The sequence below is a fragment of the Lathamus discolor genome, chromosome 11 (genome assembly GCF_037157495.1).
Source record: "Lathamus discolor isolate bLatDis1 chromosome 11, bLatDis1.hap1, whole genome shotgun sequence".
Taxonomy (NCBI): Eukaryota; Metazoa; Chordata; class Aves; order Psittaciformes; family Psittacidae; genus Lathamus; species Lathamus discolor.
This window is the reverse complement of record NC_088894.1, coordinates 10,389,109-10,416,763: the sequence shown is the minus strand read 5'-3', so window position 1 is coordinate 10,416,763 and position 27,655 is coordinate 10,389,109. Positions and strand designations below refer to the sequence as shown.

The 27,655-nt window shown below is 44.2% G+C and overlaps 3 protein-coding genes and 1 long non-coding RNA gene across 5 annotated transcripts; 2 read left to right on the top strand and 2 right to left on the bottom strand.

Annotated features, from left to right (window-relative positions):
- Positions 1–290: 290 nt before the first annotated feature.
- LOC136020504 (uncharacterized) lies at positions 291–17,797 on the bottom strand. The gene is made up of 3 exons (XR_010615351.1): positions 16,364–17,797; positions 2,354–2,504; positions 291–1,486 (listed from the first exon to the last, which is right to left on the bottom strand). It is a non-coding gene; the product is annotated as an uncharacterized LOC136020504 (long non-coding RNA).
- Positions 514–7,851, top strand: PRELID3B (PRELI domain containing 3B). Its single transcript, XM_065691637.1, is given in 7 exon segments — positions 514–710; positions 1,644–1,812; positions 2,178–2,267; positions 2,843–2,913; positions 4,695–4,797; positions 5,739–5,805; positions 5,808–7,851. Coding segments are annotated over 7 exon segments (687 nt in total). The 5' UTR covers positions 514–678; the 3' UTR covers positions 5,963–7,851.
- Positions 16,705–17,785, top strand: ATP5F1E (ATP synthase F1 subunit epsilon). The gene is made up of 3 exons (XM_065691638.1): positions 16,705–16,814; positions 16,920–17,055; positions 17,637–17,785. Exons 1-2 carry the CDS (start codon positions 16,783–16,785, stop codon positions 17,041–17,043), a joined length of 156 nt encoding a protein of 51 aa, XP_065547710.1. The 5' UTR covers positions 16,705–16,782; the 3' UTR covers positions 17,044–17,055; positions 17,637–17,785.
- A 996-nt stretch (positions 17,798–18,793) lies between the features above and the next one.
- On the bottom strand, positions 18,794–25,670 carry TUBB1 (tubulin beta 1 class VI). 2 transcript variants are annotated; one of them, XM_065691636.1, is made up of 4 exons: positions 25,557–25,670; positions 21,767–21,875; positions 21,470–21,580; positions 18,794–21,374 (listed from the first exon to the last, which is right to left on the bottom strand). In XM_065691636.1, exons 1-4 carry the CDS (start codon positions 25,611–25,613, stop codon positions 20,302–20,304), a joined length of 1,350 nt encoding a protein of 449 aa, XP_065547708.1. In that variant the 5' UTR covers positions 25,614–25,670; the 3' UTR covers positions 18,794–20,301. The 2 variants fall into 2 exon arrangements, with proteins under 2 accessions (XP_065547708.1, XP_065547707.1); XM_065691635.1 differs by lacking the exon at positions 25,557–25,670 and adding an exon at positions 23,431–23,675.
- Positions 25,671–27,655: the final 1,985 nt, after the last annotated feature.

The window sequence follows — 27,655 nt, the reverse complement described above, 5'->3', positions numbered from 1 at the left end:
CGTACCCTTCCTCAGGCCAGCACAGCCCCGCTATACCACCGATGCTCGCCATCATCCCCGCGCCCTCTGGTAACCGCCCCCCGCGTAACGGCTCATCCCGAAAACAGCCCGCGGCACCCGCGGCTCCCGACGGTCCGAGTTAGCGTAAAACGTGCCTCAACTCGCACTTAACCGGCTAAGCCTCGCTAACGGGCTGCGCTTATGAAACGCGCGTCTTGGGGAGCGCTTGCGTAACCCGCAGCGCTGCCAGCCGTGACTGACGCCCGGCTGCCGGAAGCCGCGCTCCGCCCACGCCTCAGCGCGGCTCCGGGCCGGGAGAGCTCCAAAGCCCGGCACCCGCCGCGGGCTCCGCCCCGGCCTCCCGGACCCCCACACGCGGGGAGCGCCGGGAGCGCCGCGCCTTCCGGCACAGCCCCACGCAGGCGCAGTCCGCGCGGCCGGGTCTCCCGGCGGGCGCCTGATACCTGCGACCGAGAGCCCTCTGCGTGACTTTCACTCGCTACGGGACTCCTGACGTCAAGGCGGCGCCGCGCGACGATTGGATACCAGCGTTCCGAGGGCGGTGCTGTGTCTCGTTGCTGCCTGCGCAGGCGCGGGAGCTGCCGGTGGCAGTGCCGGGCCCGGTGGGCACCGGGGTGCGAGGGGGCGCGGTGGTGCCGCCAGCAGGTCCCCGCCGCCATGAAGATCTGGACCTCGGAGCATGTTTTCGAGTGAGTGCGGGCGGGGAAGGCACGACGGGAGCGGTAGGGCTGGTCTCAGGGATGGCGGCCGCTCCCGGGGGGGCCGGAGCGGAGGGGGCTTCCCGGCGTGCAGGCCGTTTGTCCCGGCCCGGTGCAGCGGCCCTGCTCCGGCGGTCGTGCTCGCTCGCCTCCCTTGACCTTCCCCCTGCGCGTCCTTGCGCCCTAGGGTTACTCTCCGCGGGGAACCGCTTGCCGGTGGTGGGCACAGCTCCGAGGCTTGTGGCCGCGGTGGGCAGAGCACCAAGCCCACTGCCAGCTCGCGGGGCGCCCTCCGGGCGGCTGGTGCACTGCTGAGCTACCGGAACGCGGGCACCGCTGCCGACTTGGCGGGGGCCTGCCATTAGCTGGGGGCTTCTGGGGAGGCGTAGCCGGTGAGGCTGTGGAAGCCGCTTCCCACCGAAGCGGGAGGCGTACCTGCTGTGTCCGCCGTGGTGAAGGTCGGCTTTGTGCTGCCCGTGCCGTCCGGGTGTAGGACTGACCCAAGCGTTAGCAGTCCATTCATGTGGGGGCTCCAGTGCCCCAAAACACCTCTGCCGAAAAATAATCCGAAGAAATTACTGGTTGGAGGAAGTAACAGCTTGATAAATTGCTCCAGCGTTCCTGAAGGCTCATAAAAGTTGCACTCTTTCAGCATTATGTCACAAGGAAAACATTCATATCGAATTAGAAGCCACAAGGTAGTTGAGCTCAGGAGTCCTGATGAATCAGGTGTGTTGTATGTGACCTTCTGTGTACCTCTGCCCAACCTGCAAAATGGATGTTTTCCTTTAGCAAAGGGTATTTGTGGGGTTGAGAACTGGAAATTGAACTGCTTTAAAAATACCATTTGATTGATGTGCTCATTTTTACTACAAACCCCATTCAGAAAAGGTGTGTAACTCTGTCTTGGTTCTGGTTTGGCAGCCACCCCTGGGAAACTGTGACAACGGCTGCCATGCAGAAATACCCAAATCCCATGAACCCCAGTGTGGTTGGTGTCGACGTGCTGGACAGACACGTCGATCCTAGCGGGAAGCTGCACAGCTACCGGCTTCTCAGTACGGAATGGGGAATACCTTCCATTGTGAAATCGGTATGTGTCTTGTCACGGAGCTTGGAAAGTATGCCGGAGGGTGAGGGAAGCTTGTGAGTCAGGTGTTGTAATAGATTCATATAACTTCATAACTGTAATGGTTTGAAAAGATAAGTATTTATGTACCTGATGAGGAAAGCTCAGCAGCAGTACACATAGTGACTTCCTCATAGCAAAAAATTGCCCAAGCCATTGGCCATAGATTGCTTCCATCCTGAAAATTGTATCTACCTCAACTGAGTAATTTTAAGCTAAACTCTAATTCTGATGTCTCAGTGTCTGTTTGATACTTCTGTCTTTAAAGGCACTAAAAAATAGCAACTGGTTTGCGTGATTAATGCTGTATATGTTTGCTTGCCTTCTAGCTTATCGGCACGTGCAGAACAAAGACCTATGTTCAGGAGCACTCTGTTGTTGACCCAGTGAAAAAAACAATGGAGCTTAAATCCAGCAATGTAAGTAGCTGTGTTTGTGCAACTGAAAGAGACTGCAGATTATACTACCTTGTAAATTGGAAAAGGAGATTAATCTTGAAAATTACCTGAAAATTGCACTGGAACAATACAAGTTAAAGGTTTATGTAACGTGTTCATAGCGGACCAGTTCTGCTTTGCAGAAAGGTGCTACTGGCTTTCTGGAACTTGTCAGGACAGAAGCATCTGAACATTCTGATGAGCAGGACAGGAGTAGTTCTGGGGGAAGAGAAGGATCAAGAAAAGAAACTTCTAAAAGCCGTTTGGTGTACACTGTCACTGTTTCCTAATTTTGCTCTTTGTACTGCCCATTGCCACTGTTGAAATGTTGTTAAAAATGGGGTAGTTATAATGGTAAACGTCACAGAAACTTAAGGGAACCAGATCAGCAACTGCTGAACTTGGATTTTTCAACATAGAGAAATCTCAACCCTATTATTTTCAGGAAAAGTACAATGTTTAATCTGACACAGAACTGTAGTTTTGAATCTGCAGGTTTATTTACTACATTTGCTTAATATTTTAATCAAGGGGTAATCTTGTTTTGTATTCTGCAGATTTCATTTACAAATCTAGTGTCAGTAGATGAGAGGCTTGTCTATAAACCACATCCTCGTGACCCATACAAGTAAGTACCTCTGTGTTCTGACGTTGCCCAGAAGTAGTACAGAGTCTGACTTTGAAAATTTCCATGGTTTCTCTTGAACAGGAGATGAGGTTTACACCTTGTCTCAAAAAGAATTAAATGGACTGCCATTCTCTCTGGTGACACTGCTTTTGCAGAGCACTGGTGGGACACGCAGTGTCACACTATGACGGAGCCCAGTTCAGATCAGCTCTTCTTGTGTTGTCTTGTGTCCTGTCAGTAACTTGAGTTTGTATTCTGCTTCAGTTACAGTGCCCTATTCCTGATCTCCTTATCTACCTGAGCACAAAAACTGCACTAGAAGGCACATCTATCTCCCTGTAGTGTATAATTTTTGAGGTTTGGGTTTTGGTGTTTAGTTTGTTGTTTGTTTTGGGGTTTTGTTTTGAGGCAAAATTAGAGCTTTCTGAGTCTGTATTGCTGGAATTACTGATAATTCTGACGGATCTTTCCAGAGATTCTAACATAAGAGGTTTGTTTTTTTTCTTTCTTGGTCAGAAGTGTTAAATCCCTATTGTTGAAGGGGATGTTTTAATGCTGTTTTCCCAATATACCTTCACTCCAAATATGCTGTTTTCACTCTTCCAGCTGCTAAAGATGCATGAAGGGACACTTCCACTTAGTGGAGACTCATGGATTTTATTTTATGAATAGAAGCATAAATCATAGAACGGGTTGGAAGGGACCTTAAAGCTCATCTAGTTCCAACCCCCTGCCATGGTCAGGGACACCTTCCATTAGACCAGGTTGCTCAAAGCCCCATCCAGCCTGGCCTTGAACACTGCCAGGGATGGGGCAGCCACATCTGGGCACCCTGTGCCAGCACCTCTGCACTGTCACAGGGAAAAACTTAATACCTAATCTAACTCTACCCTCTAATAAAGCATTTGTACACTGTGGAAATGGGTTATGTTTCTAGGGAAGTGTGTGAACAGGTGGAACCAGGTTGGGGGTTGACCTGCTGGAAAGTAGTGAAGGGGAAAGGGACCTGGGGGTCCTGGTGGATAGGAGGATGACCATGAGCCAGCAATGCGCCCTTGTGGACAAAAAGGCCAATGGCATCCTAGGGTGTATTAGAAAGGGTGTGGTTAGTAGGTCAAGAGAGGTTCTCCTCCCACTCTGTTCTGCCTTGATGAGGCTGCATCTGGAATTTTGTGTCCAGTTCTGGGCCCCTCAATTCAGGAAGGACAGGGAATTGCTTGAAAGAGTCCAGCGCAGAGCCACAAAGATGATTAAGGGAGTGGAACATCTCCCTTATGAGGAGAGGCTGAGGGAGCTGGGTCCCTTTAGCTTGGAGGAGACTGAGGGGTGACCTCATCAATGTTTACAAATATGTAAAGGGTGAGTGTCAGGATGATGGAGCTAGGTTTTTTTTCAGTGATATCCAGTGATAGGACAAGGGGCAATGGGTGTAAACTGGAGCTTAGGAAGTTCCACGTTAACATCAGGAAGAACTTCTTTACTGTAAGAGTGACAGAGCACTGGAACAGGTTGCCCAGGGGGGTTGTGGAGTCTCCTACGTTGGAGATATTCAAGGCCCGCCTGGACAAGTTCCTGTGTGATGTACTGTAGGTTACCCTGCTCTTGCAGGGGGGTTGGACTAGATGATCTTTTGAGGTCCCTTCCAACCCTTGGGATTCTGTGATTCTGTGTTACACAGCAAAGCTGATAAGAGAATGTTTGTTGGGAAGGAGTGCGTTTCTTTCAGCAATGCATTATTTTTTAAGCTACTCAGAATAACTCTGTTTCTTGCTCTGTTTCAGAACCATGTTGACACAAGAAGCAATAATATCAGTAAAAGGTGTGAGTCTCAGCAGTTACTTAGAAGGGCTAATGGCAAACACAATTTCTTCCAATGCTAATAAAGTAAGTATGATCCTTGTATATAATGTGTGACCAGTGGCTAAATGACAAAGGGGAAAAAAATTTCTATTTTACTTTTTGGCTTAGACAGCAGACTTGGGAAGGGCCCACACAGTTCTGCTGTCTTTACTGTAGAGAATGCTCAGCTTACTGAACTTCCTCATTTTATTTTTTTCCTCTTGTGAATGGAGATAATAAATTATTATTGGCAAAGCTCCCTGACCTTTCACTGGAAAAAAACATCTCCACTCAACAAGTCTGGCACTGTCATGCATTTGCTGCCCTCCTGATAGCATTCATTTGTTTTTTGTACAAATCTGAAGTAGTTGTGCAAAGTGGTGTTTTAGTTGAGGGTTCTCTAGGAATCCAAAGATGTCTTGAGTTCAGTCTCAAGAATGATAAAACAATCTGGATAAAAACTGTGGCTCATAATGTGAGCAGTGCTCACATAAGGAATTTGTTACATGGAATGTAAGGCAGGAGGGACTCTTCATCAGGGACTGTAGTGACAGGACAAGGGGTAACGGGTTAAAACTTAAACAGGGGAAGTTTTGATTGGATATAAGGAACAAATTCTTTCCTGTTAGGGTGGTGAGGCACTGGAATCACAACCCAGGGAGGTTGTGAATGCTCCATCCCTGGCAGTGTTCAAGGCCAGGTTGGATAAAGCCCTGGGTGGTATGGTTTAGTGTGAGGTGTCCCTGCCCATGGCAGGGGGGGTTGGAACTAGATGATCTTAAGGTACTTTCCAACCCTAACTATTCTATGATTCTATGTGTTCCTGCAGTACTCCAGTTATTGAAGTAAAAAGTACCACAGAGGCCTGTATTTCTGTACCTTTCCTTTGGTTTTCAACTATTGTGCCTAGTCATTTTAAGCAAGACGGGGTGTAACCTGTTTATTTACTACTGTTTATACACTAATAAATTTTTCTTTAACTGTAGGGCCGTGAAGCATTGGAATGGGTAATTAATAGACTGAATGCAGAGATTGAAGAGTTTGCAGCATCAGCAAGAGGAACCATGAGGAATTCAATGGCAGCAGCAGCATTTGTAGAGAAATGACAGTAAATATATCTGTATTACTAAGGAGGTTTAACAATCTGAAGCTTCTCTCCAAGCCTAAATACATGTATCCTTTGTTATTTAAAGGCATACCTGTGTATTAGGCAGGTTTTAAATTTAATGTGGAGAAAAACTGCATTCTTACTAAGGAGGTTGATGGCAAAGCCCAGTTAATATATTGGTTCAGCTGAACCAGGTTTTGGTTAGAGATGAAGAAATAATTTCAAGTGTAGTTCCTTACATGAACACTAACTTGTAATGTTCTCAGATACGAAATAGCCTTGTTTAGTGATGAGGCTGCGTATGGTGGAGGAGACTGCATGTTAACTTCTGTGGAATTTTTATGTGTGTGTATAACTTATGGACTACCTCTTTTGGGACCAAGCCCAAAATTAAGCAGAATGGTTTGTTCCATCATTGTTCTCTTTGTTAATTCTCTATAGTTGTGTGATACAACTTGGTTTAATAGGAGGTTTATTACTTAATGCTTGAAATATGGAAGAATGTACAAAATATCTTTTGAGAAGCTTTTTAACTTGACTGGTTGAGATAACATGGTACTCAAATTGTTTTGCAGTTAATATGGGTAAAACATACAAAGTGTCTCTTATCTGTTAAGATCTAAATTCTATTCTGAAGTGTAACATTAGTGAGCTGGGTGTGCCATAACTGAAAATAAAACTCAATTTGAAAGTCCTGTAGTAAGTATCTCCATTTCTAAAAGCCCGCTAACTACAGAGGTACAATATGCATAAAATCATGCAAGCTGCTAGGATGTCTAAGAATAGTAGGTGTTCATTTCAGAATTTCAAAGGAACACTTAAAGATCTAAAAATCCTTTGTAAATTTGGCTTAAAAGATACCTAAACATAAAAGTAAGTGATATTAATGAATTTTAACAGCATACGCGTTAATTTGGTCATGCTCCAAAAATAACATTACATCAACTGAATGCTGTATTGTCCTTTAAAGTGGTTTTTAAGTTCCAGAAGTTCCTTTACCTTCTGAACTAATTTGCTCACAATACAAGGCTCTTTAAATTAAAACTTTGAGAATATAGTGTTCTACAGTTTGTGTTTGTTTCTTGGTACTCATTGTAGATTCTTGGTACTGTCACCAGACACGAGCTGTGGGAGCGTAAAGGTCAGACCCTGACATCCTCACATAGTACACCAGCCTGCTGGTAGTCCTGTTGACTCCAGCAGGGGCCATCTGTCCCATGAGGATTCTTCAGTGTGAGGGGAAAATGGAAGGACACAGCCCTGAACGAGTTGATGCTTGTAGTTTGGTGCCAGAGGCTCTTCCTGGAATTTTGATTCTAAGCTAAGTGATTTCAAGACTCTCTTAGTCTTTAAAAACTGTAATGTCACCTGTCCAGTATATTTTATGTTGCATGCCATTTCTGTTATCAGAATTCTCTATTGAATAGCGTCTGCTATATAGAGAACCAGAGATTATCTTAAGTTGCAAACACACAAGAACATTCTTCTGTAAGATTTGTGTAGGGGGAAGAAAACAGGTGTGGGTGTGTGTGTAGAAATATAACTTTTTAAAATATAACTATTCTAAATATTTTTCTAAAAAGAAATGGTTTGAGACTCTTACTAAATTGAAATCACTAAGCTTTGCCATGCTTTTATAGGAGATTATTACAACTGAAATAGCATTTTAATTTAAAAGTTACACGTGAAACTTCTGTAAAACTACCATCGTTTCTGATAAAAATACAATGCTTGAAACTCATCTGAAATGTTTGTTTAGCCATTAGCACTACTTGGTAGTTTTCTTTTCCTGATTTTTCTGCACTAAGGACTGCATAGTATGAACTCACAGTTTGCCTTTGCACTGAACAAAAAACCAACTTACTGTTTAATCTTTGCAAGCATTCAATATCTTGAAAGATCATTGTTTCATTCTATTTTATTTATATGCCTGCATTCTCACTCTGCCAGACTATGTGGCAGTTTTTAAATAAAACTTTATCTGAATTCTGGCTAGCTCTGAAACTTTGTTTGTTGTTTATAACTACTAGGTGAGTACTCTAAGATGAGGGGGGTGAAGGTGAATAAATACTCTGGAGTTAGTAGCTGCTTTCTGAAATTCATAACCTAAAATGCACATTTATAGCTGCTGTGCCCTTTTTCACTTCTTAGTAAGTCTGCTTTTCTGCAAATCTGACACATTAACCAGTGACGAGACTGCAGTTTGCTAGGTCCTCTGGAATGACTGTCAGTCTACTTGGACTGAGATTGGCAATGCTCGCTATTGTTATGTGCAGAAGAGAGCAAAGTATTTTGGTCTGTATAGTCATAGAACAGCTCGGTGTGTTCACCTTGAAGTCTCATAATAAGAGATTTCACCTGAAGTAGCTTTGCTTGATAGGGAGTGGACAACTGTGCACAGCAGTTACAATGTATATGGAAAGGGAAGTAGATGCCTGCCCTAGACTCAGCACACATACGTATGTATGCACGTAGATATGCAGGTGGTTTCTTTGCTGGCCACTTCAGCAAGTTGTATGTTACCTGTGGATCAATGTCACAGTGCTCTGCAGGGCTGTGTCGTGGCTGACAATGCTCTGATGAACGTCGTATGTCACACATGAATGCACTGGCATTGCGAAAAGTGCAGCCTGAGGTAGGGTGGAGAAACTGTGGGTTCTGGTGGTTAGAAGGAATGGAGGAGGTGGGTAAGAGAAAGGAGCTATGGCTGGAGGGACAAAACTTAAAAGGACTAGGAAGAAAGAAAACGGGAGGGAGGGGCAGAGGTGGAACAATGTGAGCAGATTTGGTGGTGGAGTCTGGTGGGTTTGCCGCCTGCTGCAGCTTGACTAAATGGATTAATGTTTCAACTTACCTGCTTTTAAATCACTTAAATTTTGAACTTGTGCAAATAACTTTGCTGAGAAATAGAACAGAAGTGAGAAAGTGAGAAGTCTTAAATATTCTCCAGGCCATTTAGCTTTTAGAGCCAAAGCTAAATGGCTTGGAGAAGATTTAAGATGGCACCATTAAATCTTTTGTTCCCACTGCTCACCTTCTGCAGTTTTCAGTAATCGTTTGGGTAACTTTCTATGTTCCTGCCAGGAGAAGGAACATACTACAAGTTTCCAAAGAATTGTTCTAAAGCAAGTTGTATCTAGAAATGTTATTACAATTGATCTAAAATCGTAAGTTTAGATTGTAGTAGCTGGAAGTTTGAAGTCTTGGCAAGCTTAATGCCCTCTTTTTTTTGTGGCTGAACACTGGCATCACCTGCTGGTTCTGCTGGAAACTGTGCTCTCCAATTGTCAAATGCTTGTATGGATGTTGCCACATGCCTATAGAAAGGTTTTTAAATTTTACCTAGAAGTTGAAAAAAGAAACACAAAAATGACTTTTCCTCAGGTCCGATATAAGAATTGGCCATACCAGTGCTGGGATTTTGGTGGTAATTTAGTGGATTACACTTCTTGATTTAAACAGGTTCAAGGTGGCTCAAGCAGCAGTATAATGTTTAACTTGTTTTATAGTAACCGCAAGGCATTCTAGGAACATGTCTATTGTGTTTAAAATTTTTTCGATCTGTGTAGGTGTCTAGTTTCCATGTATCCATCTGCACTAAAACGTGTTGAAGACTTGTGTTTGTGCACCTAGCAAGGTTTGCTTACTGCTTGTGTTCTGCAAGGTACTGCTTTTGACAGTCTGAAATGATGAAAGCTGCTACCATGGAAGAAAAGAATCCTGAATTTACTGTGAACTGAAACAACTTGTGTCTGTATGAACACTAAAATAATACCACTGTCTTCAGTCAGCAATAAAAACTAAGTACTTTTAAAAAGGCTTCATTTACCTGAGAAATCTTTCTTCTTGCTGACAGTGGCTGTCAGCACCTACCCAGTGACAGCAGTTAACTACAAATGTAAACCAGTTTTTTGTTTTGGAAAACAGAGAAAATACTTTAACCACATTTCGTACAACTACTGATCTTTCTGTTGCGGTCTGTACTTGCAGTTAAACTGTACAGTCTAGTGTATTTCCAATAAATGTTATGTACGGTAAACCTCAGCACCCATTGTCTATCAAAGCCCTGTGGCACAGACGGTTCAGAGGAAAGATCAGCATCCTGCTGAGGTTCATATTTATAGAAGAACTGAGGAGTTCTGATAATGAGCGCTTGTGTGAAAGCACCGAGTGGTTTTAGCATCCTTCTATTTCTCACAGTGAAACATGTTCTTTCACTTGCACTAAAGATGGTAGTTTCTCAAGTAATTTTATAGCTTTGCTTTGTATGTTGCCATAGAATTGTGTTACTCTAAAAGTGAGGGTACATGTTACAGCTAAGCTTAACTAATTACTTATATTCAATTAAAGCAAACAGTCCTATGTGTGTCTGCCTGCCTCCTTTTTCCTGCCTATGCCATTCTGCTTCTTCCCCTGCACTGAAGGCAGTGGTCTTCACACCCCTTGTTGAGCCAGAAAATGAATAGGAAAACAGGTATCATCTTTAGGCAGCAAGCAGCAAGGTGAGAGGCACTGTAAGAGTAGAAATGGAGGATCTCCTTATCTGTAGGAAGCTATCAGGTGGGCTGAAATAGTGTTTTCTCTGCAATGTGTATTACAGTAATTTCATATTGCATCTACTAGAAAGTGTTTACAGCATCGAATAATGTAATTAAACAGTAAAAATTACAGTTCTGTAAAACAGTAACATTGGTAAGTTAAAGTCTTTCTTCTCAGACACATATAAAGTTCAGCACAAGGTGGCTTTTTTTACTTTTTTTTTTTTTGTTCTCTAGAAAAGTTTGGCAGTACTTTAATCAAAAAGTTTAAAAACTGAAATAGTTTATCTATTATCAAACTGAATATATCAACCAGAATATAATAAAATGAATAACGTATGTAGCAAATATTTTCCTAAATCATGTACCCAATCCTTTTTACATCAGATTAAATCAAACAATTGCCCCTGCTTTGAACTTTAATATTCCTAGAGCCTGTTCGACTTTGTGGGCACCCTGATAAGGAATCTGTTTTATATCATGATGTAGCATCCTTTGGATAAGTTCTTCTTAATAGTTTTTTGGGGACTAAGTAGATATTATTTACCTATGAGATAACTGTGCTGGTTTATCTAAAATATACATATAGCAGCTGCAGCACAATTTAGTAGCATGTTGTGAAGCTGGGACTAAGTAAGTGTGTACCAGAACCCACACTTGAAATTTCTTTATATTTTACAGTTGTGTCATGCTCCAAATGATCTAACTGAAGTACAAGGAGAACATAGCCTGATGCTCTATACAGTTTTCTCTATAATTGCCAGGTTTGAGAGACATTTCAGCAAGCTATGCCATTTCCTTGCTTTTCCTGCGAAAGAACAGAAAGAACAAAGCAGGCTGCTGCTACATGGGTGATATTTTTCCCTATCTGCAGAGTGAGATGCACTAATGGACCTTATTTACCAAGGTTCATAAGTCTCCCTTGTCTTTCAAAGAAGCATAAGCACCTGTGAGACTTACAAATTTCTGAAAACAGGCTCCAGCTGTTGGTGTCACCTTGGGGCGGGTTAAAACCTTTACTCAATATTATCAGCTGTGGACAATGTTTTACATTATTATGCTATTTTGTCAGAACAACATTCATAAAGCTAACAAAAGTTATTAACCACATTAAAATAGGACATAATGCACAAGATTCTTGAAACATGAGGCTACCTGAGTTATGCTCTGCAGATCCTGGGTCCCTCTAGGGACTATTTTATGCCAGATTTTGTAGAATGGACAGCTGGGAACTTGGATGACACTGCAAAATTATTTTTACTTTTAATCCAGGTGTTCAAAAGTTAGAAATTAATGTCTTCATCTGCTTTATCAATGAACTTTGAAAATGTTGTCCTGTAATAAGAAACATCACAGAACTGCAACTTTATCTTAAAATTAGAGCAAATTTCCACGTTTTCTGCTGGTGCTCTGTGCAGTGTTGTATTTAGACGAGAGGAGATTTAACAGGAGATGACCTGTATTGTCATCAGCATGGCAGTAGCTGTGGAACAGATTAGGGTCATCAGCAGAGAGAACAGCAGAGCTTTACCAGCACAGCCCAACATGGCTTACCCAGGCAGAGAAAGGAGATAAATCCACAGCTATCAAAGGTAGGAAGCATTGCTACTGACCTGTACATTTTATACAATAGTGACTGTAATTCCATGTTTCTTGGCAGTGTTGTTTCATAGGAAAATGGGCAATAAATAACTTTGCACATTTTAAATTAAGGCAGAAGAAATACAGGGAAGAGATGATGAAATTTATACTTTGTTGGAAATCATGTTGATGCTGGCTTTTTCGTCTATTGTCATATGCTTTTTGTATAGTTTGTTATTCTCCTTACAATGCACTTAAGAAACTTAAGATTGAAGTCAGTCACAAAATGATAGTGTTAGACAGCAAGGGATATTTTTTAAGGGGTTACTTATTTTCATTGTTTAAGAATATAGGGCAGTAAGCAGACTTGTTTCATCACAAATTATACACGTTAAGAAAAATTAGCTTTTGCCTTTTGATCTATAAACATTGTACTCTTGATAGAATTACAGTCATACTGCATGAACTCTAAAATTATAGACGCATTGTGAATAAATATTAACTGTATTCAGGGGTTTCATCATTGGTACATAAGCAGTTTTTTTTTTTCTTCCTGGTAGATTTTGTGTTATGCTAAATCCCCCCAGTTTTAGTATGTGCATAGGAAGACACTATTTCTGTCAGACAGGCAGACACCTGCTTCAGTTAAGAGGTGACCTCAGTGGGAGTTCCACCCATGGTGATTATGTTAAATCCATTATATATGCATCTAGACATCAGTTGTGTAATAACACGGGCAAAGCTTGGGTGCATTCACCTAAGAAGCTGCAGCCTCCTGTATCTTTCAAGTGTATCTTTAACTTTCTTGGTCCATAAAATACTGTTGTAATGACTTTCTGAAAAATTGCTATGTGTATTGCTGTGCCTACGTCTGGAAAGGCAACAGCAGGTTTCAACTACTGTGCTCCATAGCACAGTCTTGAGATGAAAGAAGGCAGCTGTAGGATCAGCCTCTTGATCTACTCATACTATAATTAGATGCACCTTTATGAACTGAAATATAAGCTGTTCTGTTCCCTTTTTATTTAGATGTCTGCCTTCTATCAGAACCTCTCTTGAGGATATTTTCATTAAATTGTTCAAACCACAGATAAAAAAATCTGTTAGTACAGGTTTTATGTCCAGAAGTGCAAAATAAAAGTATTAAAACCTCTTTTTCTCTGAAAAACAAGTAGAATTGATGTTGCTGAAATGTGTATTTTGTAGGTACAGAATCAGTTTAGCATACTGCTAGCTTCCCGAAAGACATCTTGCACATGCTGCAGATAAAAATACTGGTTTATTTGCCATTTTTCTTAGAATCATCAGGAAGAGTCACTGTATGATTCTGTACTTCTGCACTGAAGTCTGTGAGCCTTATTACTACGGGGTTTCTGTACCAAAAGAGAAACTGCTAAGAGACATAAAGATGAAGACTGTATGCTTAGTTATTTTCAAAAGTAGTATTATTTAGGTTCATTATGTCTTTCTGGCTTGTTTTGGCATGTTATTAGAGATCTTTAGTTTAAAATACTTCTGATTTAACACCAGTCATGTTGTGAATTTATTTGGCTTTTCAGTGTCATCTCTTCAATCTACCTGGACCTACTTGGTCTCAATTTTTTGGCCTCCCTGGACCCCTCCAGTGTCAAGACTTCAGCCTCCTTGGAACTCTTTAAAATCCCCTTTTCAGATTCTTTGGATTTATCCAGTCTGAGCTCTTCATCCTCTGTGGACTTCTCCAGTCTCACTTCATCATCTCTGGACCTTTCAAGTCTCACATCTTCAGCCTCTTCAGACTTCTCTAGTACCTCCTCTTCAGTCTCCTTAGAGATCTCCAGTCTCACCTCCTCAGATTCCTGGGAGCACTCTAGTTTCACCTCTTCAATTTCATTGGACTTATCAAGTCTCACTTCATCAGGATCTCTGGATCACTCTGGTGACAGTTCTTTAGCCTCCTTAGACCTCTCAAGTCTCACCTCGTCACCCTCCCCAGGTTTCTCCAGTCCTACTTCTTCACCCTCTCTAGACCTCTCCAGTGTCAGTTCTTCATCCTCCCCAGCTATTTCCAGTCAAAACTCCTCAGCCTCCTTGGACTCCTATACAATCCCTCCACCCTCACTAGGTGTCTCAGAGCACACCTCTTCAAGCTCTTCAGACTCACTAGATCTCACCAATTTTAACTATTTCATGTTTCAAGGCTCCTCTGAATTATCTTCATCAACCTCTGAGGATGTTTCTAATCTCATTCCTACACCCTTTCTGGATGTTTCTAATCTCACCTTTCAGGATGCTTCTTCCCTCACTTCGTCAGTTTCCTTGGACATTTCTAATCTCACATCTTTAGTTCCCCCAGACCTATCCACTCCCACATTTCTGGATGTTGCTAATCGTACTGCTTCAGCTACTTTTGATCTCTGCATCTAACCCTTTTGACATGTCCCTTCTCACTGCAACCTCCCTGTATCTTTCTAAACTTACCTCTGTTATGTGCTCTTTCCAAAATTCTGTCTCTCAAAGTTCTTATCTGAGGAAAATTTAGGGCTTTACAAAGATATCCTAGCACCTAAACAGAACTGGGCATGAAAACAGGTCATACAGATCTATAATGGTGCCTTGTTCACAGCTGCATAAACATCAAAATGTATTCTGGACTTTTTTTAGAGCACAATTTCTGTCACTAATTTCATTTCCATTCTGTCTCAGCATGGTACCTCTCCCAGAGGTTTAATGTTTTTAATTCATGCTGATTAATAAATGCTTGATTTAATTCAAGCCTTCCACTATCTGAAGGGGGCTATAGGGATGCTGGGGATGGACTATTCATTAGGGACTGTAGTGATAGGACAAGGGGTAATGGGTTAAAACTTAAACAGAGGAAGTTTAGATTGGGATGTAAGGAATAAATTCTTTACTGTTAGGGTGGTGAGGCACTGGAATGGGTTGCCCAGGGAAGTTGTAAATGCTCCATCCCTGGTGGTGTTCACGGACAGGTTGGACAGAGCCTTGGGTGAGATGGTTTAGTGTGAGGTGTCCCTGCCCATGGCAGGGGGCTGGAAATGGATGATCTTAAGGTCCTTTCCAACCCCAACTATTCTATGAGTCTACGAATTTTTATCTGTCAAGACCACGAAATAAATAGTGAATAGAGCTACATGTACAAACAGTTACATTCAAGTTGTATGTCTCCCATTATAGATTTAAACCTGAGAGCATTGCACAGAATTGCAGGCAGAGGCATTTCACATGGAGGTACAGAGAGAGATGCGGTGGGAAAAGAAAACAGGGGGAAAAGAGCAGGTAAGATAAGGAGTAGGGAGAGGAACCAGAGAAGGTATGGGGCAGGAACAGAAGGACACATAGGTGGAAGAAAGGTGTCCAACTCTGCTAGCATAACTTTTTTCTGTCAAGGTATATTTGTGGCCTGGGCTGCCCATGAGACTTAAAATAATCTTACTGATAACTGTTTTACCTATGAAAACATTGGACATTAGCATAAAATAGCATATGTCTCTAACATGCATTCTATCAATAAATGAAAGTACTGCAGTTATTTGTGTTGTATGCAATGTGGAGCATCGTGATGAGTGGTGTTCCTCAGGAGTCGGTATTGCGACTGCTGCTCTGCCACCCACAAGGACGTTGACAGGCTTGTGAGGTGGGAACCTCATGAAGTTCAGCAAGGTTGAGTGCAAGGTCCTGCACCTGGGTTGGGGCAATCCCCCAAGCACAAAGGCTGGGTGGAGAACTGATTAAGAGCAGGAGGACTTGGGGGTACCGGTTGATGAGAAGCTCCCCATGACCTGTCAGTTTGTGCTTGCAAGCCTAGAACCCCTCCGTGTGCTGGGCTGCACCCCCAGAGAGTGAGCAGCCGGACAACAGCTGCTGTGCTCTGGGGAGAACCTCCCTGCGGTCCTGATCCAGCTCTGGGCCAACAGTACACGAGGGATGTGGAGCTGTCAGAGCGCGGCCAGAGGAGGCCATCGAGATGCTGCGAGGGCTGGAGCATTTTAGGTGTATGCACAAACAATCCCATGCGAAGGCATCGTGTCTGACAGGACAAACCTCTGAACATAGCACAGATTGGCCACACACAGACCAGAACTCCCACCTGAAGAGTCTGTTTATAGCGCACTGCCTCTGCATGCTTGCAAAACATTTTCTTCTTTAGTCTTATCTAGAAAAAGCTAAGACCTTATGGCATAGAGGGATAACAACTTTTTTAGCTGGAAAAATACACACTTTTAACCACTTGCTTGGATTCTTAGATTAGAACAGGACTACTCAGGAATGAGTTAGTATGTAACGTAAGTGCCATGTAACCAGCCGTTAGGCTCATGGAGGAGCCGGGTTCTAACTTCTGCTCTCCAGTTAACTAATGCGTGCTGTGTTCCTGGCGAATTACCTGCTCTGAATCACGAAGACCTCGCACACCCGCACGCTTTGGACGGCACGACCCCGCTGACCGCGTTCGAAAGCGCAGCTGAGGCCTTCCCCAACCGGCAAGGGCCCAAGCAGCTCCCACCGGGGAAAGCACGCCGGGGCGGCGGGACGGTGCGGGAAACACCGCGGGCGGGGCGCCCCAGAGAGACGGGCGGGGAGTCACTGCTCAGCCTTGTGATTGGTCGCTGCCGGAGGAGAGCGCTTCTGACTGGAGAAGCGACTGAGTAGATGCCGTTGGTCAGATTCCCTGAGGTACATCGGATTCCGATTGGAGGAAGCATCACTCCTGGTTGTTGATTGGCTAGAGAGCAGCGCTGCGGCGTGTCCCCTTCCGGCGAGCGCTGACCTTGTTGCGGTGTGGGTGAGCCGCGGCCTGCAGCGATGGTGGCGTACTGGCGGCAGGCCGGGCTCAGGTACCCGCCCCGCGGCCGCCGGGCTTCTCTCGAGGCTTCCTTCCTGGCGGGGGTGCGAGATTCGGGCAGGGGGTGGCTCTCACCGGCGTTTTCTCTCCGTTGTAGTTACATCCGGTTTTCGCAGATCTGCGCCCAGGCGGTGAGGGCGGCGATGAAGCCTCAGTACAAAGCGGAGGCAGAGAGGGCGGCAGTGGCCACGGTGAAAACCGTGAAGCCCAAGAAGGAGTAAGCCGTAAGGCAGGTGAGCGGGCCGGGGGCTGCAGTGCAGCTCCCGTGCAGGTGTCCCAGTGTGGGCTGCGCGCGGGGGTAACTGCGTGGCTCATCGCATGCTGTGTGTGGAAGAGCAGTTGCGATCTCCGTGCGCGAAACCCGGGCGGACTGCTGGCACTGACGTGTGCGGGTGCCTGCAGCCAGACTCTGTATTGGAGAGGAAACTGCTTCGTCTCATTAGCTCGGTAAAGTGAGATGTTCTGTTCACCAGCACCTGCTTGGAATGGCTTTGGTCTGGTCAAAGATGTTAGAGAATTAGCACAGAACTGCTGGGTTTCTATAGTAACACGTGGAGGTTTCCTGTCTCTTCACTAAGCCTCCCTGAACTGCTGCTTCTTCGAACCAGCAGATTTATTTGTGTAAGGGTTACCTACTACATGTGAAAGATAGATGCTTTACCTTTATTTGTGACCCTGCATACATCATGAGCAGCTGAAATCTCTTACAGCTTCTATTATTCTTGGGCTGAGATTAAACATTACTGCCTTTTGTTCGAAGCATACCTTGTGCATCTTCTTGAATGTAGTAACTTGTATTTTAAATCTCTCATAGGAACTGATGTGTGGTGAATACTCGTAGCACCAAATGGCAAAGCTGTGGACAAGCTCAAGACTCTGCAATATAATGTCACCACATTAATTGTAAAACTTGCCTCTATATACACATCAGCATGCTAATAAATGTAATATCTGTTAAACAAATGCATGTGTGGGAAGTAGTTTTCCTCTTAAAACGAAGTGGTCTGTTTTGCAGAGACATTCATCTTTCACTTGTGTTAAAATAAAATAATGTTCCTATCACAGTCTGCTATTTAGTAGCAACATATGTTTAAGGCACATCTCTTGCTGGATTTCAGGGCAATATTTCAAGTACATAAATAAGATTTAATCCTTGTTTAAAACGTTTCTGCCTACTCCAATGATTTTAACTTCAGAAAAAAGTATTATTTGCTAAAACCTATGTCAACAGGGAATATAGGCATATAATTTCACTAATTAAAAGTACTTCTGCTGGTTCATGCTGGAAGTGCTGAGTAGTTGGCTTTAAAATTCTCTGTCATTGTGGTGTTCAAATTCCACTTGTGCTTAGAACAAAACAAATGGTCAAAATCAGTTTGATGCAGCTAAAGGTTATGCCTAAACCATCAGCATAAGAAGGATGTGGAGCTGCTGGAGGAGGTCCAGAGGAAGCCACGGAGATGCTGCAAAGGCTGGAGCAGCTCTGCTCTTGAGCCAGGCTGAGAGAGCTGGGCTGGGTCAGCCTGGAGAAGAGAAGGCTCCTGAAGGGGAGACCTTAGAGCAGCTCCAGTGCCTAAAGTGGCTACAAGGAACCTGGCGAGAGGCTTTGGACAAGGTCCTGTAGCGAAAGGGTAAGGGGGGATTAAACTGACAGAGGGGAGGCTTGGATTAGATATAAAGCAGAAGTTCTTCCCTGTGAAGGGTGCTGAGGCGCTGGCACAGGGTGCCCAGAGAAGCTGTGGCTGCCCCATCCTTGGCAACGTTAAAGGCCAGGCTGGATGGGGCTTGGACCAGCCTGCTCTAGGGGAAGGTCTCCCTCCCCATAAGACGTGGTGTCTCAAACAGGAGGAATTATGTTCTTAACAGTATAATAAACTCTCTCTTCTAAGAGTATAAATAACACCCAACTCAATTTCCTCATGTTACAAGAATAAACTGATTTTTGTCTATCAAGTGTTTCAAGTATTAATGTATTTTATGGAATAATATATAATTTTTATTTTAAAGAATGTTATAAATACATTGTAAAGTAAATGGCTGTGAATGGCAAGAAACTTTTTCTCTGAAATTAAGATACGCATTTGATTCAGTGATTGCTGTTGAACTTAGACCTAACTAGCTGCAAACCATTCTTTCCACTTTGTAGTACTGATAGGAAGAAAATTTACAGTAGTTTAGTTAATACATGAGAAAAAAACCAAACCAGACCAAGATATTTACACAGTGTCCATAACACTGTATGCTAATAATTAATAAGTCAATCTATAGTTTGAAATAGAAACAAACCACACAAGCATAATGAATACAAGCTCTGCAATAATATAAGCCAGCAATGTGATAGAACTATTAAAGTACTTTTAAAAAAGTGTGAATATGCATAATCAGTCTTTTGCCCTGTGTTGTTTCCTCTCTTCTCCTCCTGCAACTTAAGGAACTGCACTTGTCTGCAGAGCTACATCAGTCTGTGAAGTGTGTAATGAAAGAGACAATGCTGCTTTTGCAGGCCGTACAGGTGTGTGCGTGGTCCTGAAACACTAACAAGGTCACAAACAAAACAGGGACTGTTTACCTGAGAATAAATACATTGATGAGTTGGTAGCATGTTTTGCTGTTGCTTATGATCCTCGTATATATTTATACACAGGCACAGAGGCTGTATATTAAATTCGGTATCAGGCAATAGTCTTCAGAAGGTGAATACAAGAAAGGCTGTTAGGAGACAACTTGTCTTCGCAGTGAATCTTTTTTGAGAGCAAGTCAGTGTCAACAGTTGTTTAGGAGAGTGAAGCACAGCTGCCCTTAATTTCAAAAGCACTGTATTGTAATATTGGATATATTTTGGCCGGATGCTGAGAATTCTTCAGAAAGGTGTTATTTTCGGTCTGCAGGTGATGGTTATTGCTTTTTTTTAGTGAGTGTCAACAGGCTTATTTGGAGAATGTTTTGATATTGCCATTGTTTTTACCTCACTTGAAGTATTGTGTGCAGTTCTGATGTCCTCAACATAAAAAGGACATGGAACTGTTGGAACAAGTCCAGAGGAGGGCCACGAGGATGATCAGGGGACTGGAGCACCTCCCGTATGAAGACAGGCTGAGAAAGCTGGGGCTGTTCAGCCTGGAGAAGAGAAGGCTGTGTGGAGACCTCATAGCAGCCTTCCAGTATCTGAGGGGGGCCTATAGGGATGCTGGGGAGGGACTCTTCGTCAGGGACTGTAGTGACAGCACAAGGGGTAACGAGTTAAACGGGAAGTTTAGATTGGATATAAGGAGGAAATTCTTTCCTGTTAGGGTGGTGAGGCACTGGAATGGGCTGCCCAGGGAGGTTGTGAGTGCTCCATCCCTGGCAGTGTTCAAGGCCAGGTTGGACGAAGCCTTGGGTGGGATGGTTTAGTGTGAGGTGTCCCTGCCTATGGCAGGGGAGTTGGAACTGGATGATCTCAAGGTCCTTTCCAACCCTAACTATTCTATGATTCTCTTCTACTGTGCTTCCTTTTCGGGGCTGGCTTCTGCTTCTACCTCTTCATATTCCTCAACATCTGCAGTGGCATCCTGGTACTGTTGGTACTCGGACACAAGGTCATTGGTATTACCTTCTGCTTCTGAAAACTCCATCTCATCCATGCCTTCACCTGTGTACCAGTGGAGAAATGCTTTTCTTCTGAACATAGCCGAGAACTGTTCTGAAACCCTGATGAAGAGCTCCTGAATGGCTGTGTTATTGCCAATAAAGGTAGCCGCCATCTTCAGGCCTCGTGGTGGTATGTCACACACAGCCACTTTGACATTATTAGGGATCCACTCCACAAAGTAGGAACTATTCTTGGTCTGGATAGCCAACAACTGCTCATCCACTTCCTTGGTAGACATTCGGCCTCTGAAGATGCATGCCACCGTCAAGTAACGTCCACGACGAGGGTCGCAGGCTGCCATCATGTTGCGTGCATCAAACATTTGTTGAGTAAGCTCCGGCACTGAGAGGGCTCGGTACTGCTGGCTGCCTCGAGCTGTCAGTGGAGCAAAGCCTGGCATAAAGAAATGCAGGCGAGGAAAGGGCACCATGTTAACAGCCAGCTTCCTCAGATCTGCATTCAGCTGACCGGGAAAACGGAGTGAAGTTGTGACACCACTCATCGTTAGGGACACTAAGTGGTTGAGGTCACCGTAGGTGGGATTGGTGAGCTTTAAAGTTCTGAAACATATATCATATAGAGCTTCATTGTCAATGCAAAAGGTTTCATCTGTATTCTCGATTAGTTGGTGGATGGAGAGGATGGCATTATATGGCTCTACGACTGTGTCGGATACTTTGGGTGAAGGAACAACACTGAAAGTGTTCATAATCCTGTCAGGATATTCTTCTCTGATTTTGTTGATGAGGAGTGTGCCCATACCTGAGCCTGTGCCACCACCAAGCGAATGGATGAGCTGGAATCCCTGAAGGCAATCACAGCTCTCACACTCATTCCTGACCACATCCATGACGTTTTCAATCAGTTCAGCGCCTTCTGTGTAGTGGCCCTTAGCCCAGTTGTTCCCAGCACCTGAATTACCTGTGAACAGAAAGAACAGCCACCAAGCTGGGAGTTAAAAGGCCATTCTGGGACAGCTGACTCCAGTTACTTTGCTGACAGCAGGCTGTACATACCATGGATAAAATTGTCAGGTCGAAAGAGTGGGCCTATTTTGCTAGACCGTACACTGTCCATTGTACCAGGTTCCAGGTCCACCAAGATAGAACGGGGCACATATTTATGGGCTAGGACAAAAGAAAATGAATGTGAACAATTACTGTTAAAAGCCAAGGAGGCAAGTTTATAACCTGCCTTGAAAACTCCAATCCCCCTACAGTGATTTGGGGATGTATCTTTTAATTGCTTATTTTAACCTCCATGTTGGCTCTGCAAATTGCTCTGCCCGCACTTAAACAGTGCCAAGCACTTACAGTAAGCCTCATTGAAGTAGACGTTAATTCGCTCAAGCTGCAGTGATGCGCCCCCATAGTAGTTTCCAGCGATGTCAATCCCATGTTCATCACTTATCACCTCCCAGAACTGAAAAAAGAAACAGGTTCAACACATTTACAAACATTTACTCTTTCTTCAGCGCAATGTGCTCAGCACCAGATCTGCTGTGCTCATGCCTGACTGCACACACAGTGAGAATTTTGCCTGAAATGGGGGATGTTTTGCCATTTACTCATTAGATCAGAGTGGGGCTCCTCATCTCCCCCCTCCACAAATAAATTCAAGGCAACAGTTTAGTAGGCTGCTTAGCTATTACCCATGTACTAATAGGTGGAGGCCCTCAATTTTGTCCCTTTATAGTAAAGGGAAATTGATATTAGTTTAAATAACACAGGTACTAGTTGGCATGAGCTTAACAAAAGAGCTGGGACGGTGGACTGGGGAGATGCACAAGTGTCATGACAAAGCTGGCTCGGCCAAATTTGTATGCTAGCAATGCTTTCCACAAACAGATGTTGGTCCTAATTGTCCTATCTTGACATTCACCTGGATGTCTTGTACTTGGGCTCTTATCTAGGCAGCAGCTGCAGCAGTGTTAATGTGACACACCCACTCACTTATAATGACCAGGCTGGTTTAATGTTAAAGGTTAGCATCCAGTCTTGTTTTGGGTGTACAAATACACTCCTGCCAGCACATGCATGCTGTAGTGGTGTGTCCACGTGTGCTTTTCTTACAGGTGTTATTACACATAAGTGATTTCCAGGTCAAAGCCAACACTACCACTGGCTGCATTCTAACTGTCTTGGTCTAACATGATGTTCCCTGGCCGTCCACAGCTTCATGCTCCAATAAAGGGAATTAAGGTGAGACTTGTGGGAGAAAGAAATGGAGGAATATAATGGAACAATCCTTCAGCTAACGTGTGTCTTCAAAGACCTCCTGGCCCCAAATTAACCCAGATACCCTCTGGTTTTTGACAACTTGCCAATTAAAAAGAGCAATATCATGCGGCAAAAAGCAGTGAGGCTTGGTTGGGTTTTTTCTCCAAGTACACAAACTCAGCCATGAGTGAACAAGCATGCCAGTGTTTGAAGTACACAGAAGTACTCCAAATGACATCACAAAAAGAGCCTTGCACAGGTGGCCAGTTAGGCAGGAATCCTTCACTGCGCTTTCTGCCACTCTCAGAAAAACCTGGTCACTGATAGCACAGGTCATTCTGCTGGTTAATACAGCCCCATATTAATGGTAAGTGTGGCAGAGTTGCTGCTGTATGGCTGAAGTGCTGTCATCACAACTTTCCAGGCCTGGAATCACTTGTTCCCTCACTTGTCCCAGTATTTCGCAGACTAGCTTAGTGCCCCTGGAAGTACGAGTCTCAGCAGGAATTCACTTATAATCACCATGACACAGTTACTGCAGATGTTTCACTCTTTGACACTCTTAGCCTTTGCATGAGGAGCAAGCCCATCTTAAGACTTTCATATCAAAATATTCACATTCACTGCTAATGTGCCCTGCATCTTACCACTGAGGTAGCAAATTGTTCCCCCAGAAAGTCCCCATCCAGTAACAACACTTGACCTGCTACCTCCGGGAGCCCTTACTACTAATGACCAATACTGAAAAGAGACCTTACCTTAGATCCAATTTGGTTCCCGCACTGGCCAATCTGAAGATGCACAATTTCACGCATTTTGTGTAGCTTAGACCCTTGGTGGCTACAACCCAACAGGTTTTGTGGTTGCAGTCCCCAGGACAAGCCCTCTCTGCTGCTCTATCAGCTACACCCAGCACAGTCCTCCCCAAGGGGCCTTTATATACTAGTGGGACTGTCACGCAGCCAGCAAGGGGAGTAGCCAGCACCTCAGGCTGCTACCAGCAGGCAAAGTGCCTGTTTACTGCCTGTGTGCAGGGTACAAGAGCACAGGTACATGAGTGAGTGGCTTGGAAATTGTCACACCTCCCCTTACAGTTAATTCTAGTTCTCTGAGCAGCAAACAGTGTGGTTCATTAATATCTGTGTACACTGTATTTGTGGTTCATTATTTTATACATAATATATACAAATACATATGCATATATAGAGGTTGTAGCCAAAAATGAGTGACCTTAATTTATTAAGTACATGTGCTTCTGCCACATAATTGACGTCTTAACATCGTATGAGTCATACAGGACAAGATCCCTAATAAAACCAATACCAACTTTTGAGCAGTAGCCCCCTATAATCACCACATTCAACACATTGCCAGGCAAGCTTACAGTTCATTAATAAAGCATTATTCCCAGTGCCTAACTGCATAAAGGATGGGCAAAGCATCAGTAACAAAAAAACCCCAAATCTTGTAAAACTGCGCTCTCAATGACGTACATTCCTTAAACATTTAACAAGAATCCAGCAACTTCAGACAATCTAAAATCTGACTCATCTTCTTAACTGATACAGAGGGTCTCTCTCTGCCCCCCGCTTTCCTCTCTTCCTTTCCTGCCATTAAGAAATACAGCGTTTCTTATCTTTCTTATTTTCTTGTATCTGAGATGCAGTATTTCAGAGCTTGCCAGGAAAACGCTGGAGGTGGAAATGCAGTTCTACTGAAGTTAACTGTTACGTTCACTGCATTAAAGGGAATTATGCGAGGCTGAGCAAAACACGACACAGTCATGTTGCCTGCTGATAAACAGCACTAATATCACTGAGCAACAGAAACCCAGACTGGACTGTCCTCTGGAAGCTTATAGCAGTTTTTTTACATGTTAGACAGCTGTCAGTGCTTTCCTTTTAAGGACAGGAAAAGGAACTATAATTAGGAAAGCACCTTAAATTATTTTGCATTAAAAGATGGCAGTGGAAGGACCTGACTCATTGACAGTATGGGTTGCTAGAGATAAGGAATCGCTGAGCTTCCATATTGTTCCAAAAGAAAAATCAGCCTATTCCAGACTTCCCCACCACAGCTGACTTCCACTTCCTTCACCAGGCAACACAGGAACAGGCAACTGCTCCTAAGCCAAAGTTTAGCACCAGAAGTGCACTGCGCAGAAGTAGCTAGCGAACATTCTGCCATCCTCTGCCGATAGCTTGGGAGCCATCTTCAGCAGGGAGCAAGAAAAGCAAGACCTTAAATTCAGGTCAAATTAGTTGGTTTCCTTACAACACAACAGTGTTACCACTCTTCAAAACCCAGAATTCTCTAAACAGTTTAGTTTACTCCGGAAAACGAGCAGTGATGTTCCGTTGCCACCCTGCAGATATTTTCTACAATGGCAACGGATATCTTCTAGAGTTTCATAGGACAAAATTCTGGAAAGGTCATTTGGACGTTTACTTTGAAAGCAAATTTTCTCTTACTCATGCACATTCATATTTGTTTTCACCACCTATGCTTAGCTAGAAGTGCAATTCTAAGCTGTACATTCAATCGCTGCATTCTGACACTAAATAAATACCACATAAAATACGCAATGCATCAATTTACGGTAGCCACAACTTATGAAGAACATGCTAATTCACTGTCCAAAACCAGCTGGCAAACAACTTCAGCAATAACTGTTCTCACCGAGAGCATGTCACAAGCAAAGCAAACAAAAAAGGGGAAGTAAAAGAAATGTGCAGTCCTGTAACATTGGTTTGTCTCTTGCTAAAAATAGCTCCTTGGAATCATGTGCCTCCTCTGCAGCACTGCCTTACAGAGTCTTAAAAATGACAGCACATGAGAAAGCACCTGAGGGGCTTTGAAGCAGAAGTGGGTTTGTGCCTCTCACCTCTCCTCCCCAGCCGTGTCTGTGACCCCGTTGCTCTTTACACCAAACCCGGTACATGAGATGCCTGGTTCTCAGTAGATTTGGTTTCAGGCCTCTCCTCAGCTCTGAGAAACCTCAAGCCTGTTAACTGCCCAGTGCAGTCCCCAGGCACGGCCATGGCACATGTGCTGGTGCAGATTAGCCGTGTGAGCGTCAGCAGAGAGAGGGGACGGTGCGGCAGGGCTGCCATTGGGGGCCTTTTGGCATTGGGGTGATTAGGAGCAGCCTGACACTGGGCACAGCTATTACCAGCCTGGCCTGCAGGGTCTGTTATCAGCTGCCCACTGCTTCCATTGCCTTCAGAGAGAGCGCTAGATATTAAAGCCCTGAATATGGGAGTAAGCCAAGAGCACAAAAGGCCAGTTGGGGGTTTTTTTGTTACTGTTTTTTTGTGTCTCTTGTTCTTGCTTGGTTTTTTTAATTAATGCCGTCAGAGCACCCAGTAGCAACAAATACACAGGCGCAGGGAGCGATGCTGCGCAGTGATGCTTCGTTTTTAATACGGCTGGCTTGGGAGGATATGGCTTTTCACAGTAGTGGAAGACTGTTGAGAGAAAGCCTGTTCAATTTGAGATTAGCCTGTCTCCAGGCCACCAGATAATTTGATCTATGGATGGCTACCAGATGAGCTGATGTTAGTCTCAACTAATCTGGACTAGTTATATCATCCTTAAAGATGTTACCAAAAAGCGTTGCATTCAACAGGCAATAAAGACAATTGGCTTCATCTTTTCATTTCAGTTAGTAAGAAAAACTATTTAAAGACTACCTTCTGGGGGCAGGTGGTCCAAGGGAAGTAAGGCAGGACTGCCCATGTAAGTTATCATCAGTGTAATGAGCCCACATAGTTAAACAAATCAGTTTTGGTACAGCTGGAGTAGACAACAAAGGAGTTCATTACCTTCCTCATACTGCAGATAAACGACCCAGCAAGAACCTGGGGCTTGTGGCATGTGAATTCATCTGCCAGGTGATAAATACCCTTACTGGGGCCCTACTGCCCCAGCAGCAGTTACCGGTGAGTTTGGAGCATTTGATGAATTGCCAAAAAGGTCAACTGCACAGCAGCAGGCTCAGCTCTTGCTCTGCTGTTGCTTTTGCTGTGCTGGTTCCCAGTTTCTCTATTCATAATGCGGAGCTAATAAGCCTCATGCCTTTTACAAAAAGTGCTGAGAGTTAAGGCAGAAAAGCTATGAGGGAAGAAGTGGCTGTGGTTCACTAAATCTGTTCTACCGAACATGAAACCTCTAGCCCATAGACGGGAAACAAGAAACTGGTAGTTCATTTACACTAATTAAACCTTCTGCAGAAAAACTGGAGAACTATTTCTACTCCTGACTAAACCTGGAGGTAGATAATGAGGAATCTTCAAATGTCCTGAAGTCTAAATAACAGTCGAAGAATTGGACACAATTCCTTTGTAAACTGCACCATAAAAGGGCTTGAGAAATTCAAACTTAGGACTAGCAAAAAAAACCCCTATCCAAGCAAGAAAGCAGCCCTCCTGCTCCCTGCACTCACAGTCACCGAGTGCAGCCTTACACAATGCTGATGTGTGAGGCCAAAGGTAAAGAAAGAAACCCGTAACCAGTCACGCTGGGTCTGCAACTGCTCCCATAAACAGCGCTCCTTGTCACAGCCCCTGCGCTCGCAGCAGCACAATGGTCTAATAGCTCCCCCCGCCTTTCCTTTTTTCCTGGGGGTGGGGAGGGAATGGGGTGTGCGTGATCAAAATCGTTTTTCTGAGCGAGCACAGTGATCTCAGCCCTGTGTTTATTCCCTGTCCCCTAAGAACTAATTCGATACCATAAGGAAGGATTTGCCAATCTACAGCTTCCCCCTAACATAACTGCCCAGGGCAGTGCTGGAGTCACCGTCCCTGCAAGCGCTCACGCAGGGCGTAGACGAGGCCCTCAGTGCCGTGGGTTAGTGGCGGCCTTGGCAGCGCTGGAACGGCTGGCCTGGAGGAGCTGAGAGCTCTTCTCCAGCCCGGTTAAGGTTACGGCAACGTCGAGGGACGGACCCGCGGGGGACCCGCAGGTGAGCGCAGCTCAGCGCGC

Coding starts and splice junctions, on each gene's coding strand:
- ATP5F1E (XM_065691638.1), top strand. CDS start 16,783: ATGGTGGCGTACTGGCGGCAGGCCGGGCTCAG. Junction 16,815..16,919: donor TGGCGGCAGGCCGGGCTCAG/GTACCCGCCCCG, acceptor TCTCCGTTGTAG/TTACATCCGGTTTTCGCAGA.
- TUBB1 (XM_065691636.1), bottom strand. CDS start 25,613: ATGTACCGGGTTTGGTGTAAAGAGCAACGGGGTCACAGACACGGCTGG. Junction 21,876..25,556: donor GACACGGCTGGGGAGGAGAG/GTGAGAGGCACA, acceptor TTCTTTTTTCAG/TTCTGGGAGGTGATAAGTGA. Junction 21,375..21,469: donor ACCTGACAATTTTATCCATG/GTATGTACAGCC, acceptor TTCTGTTCACAG/GTAATTCAGGTGCTGGGAAC.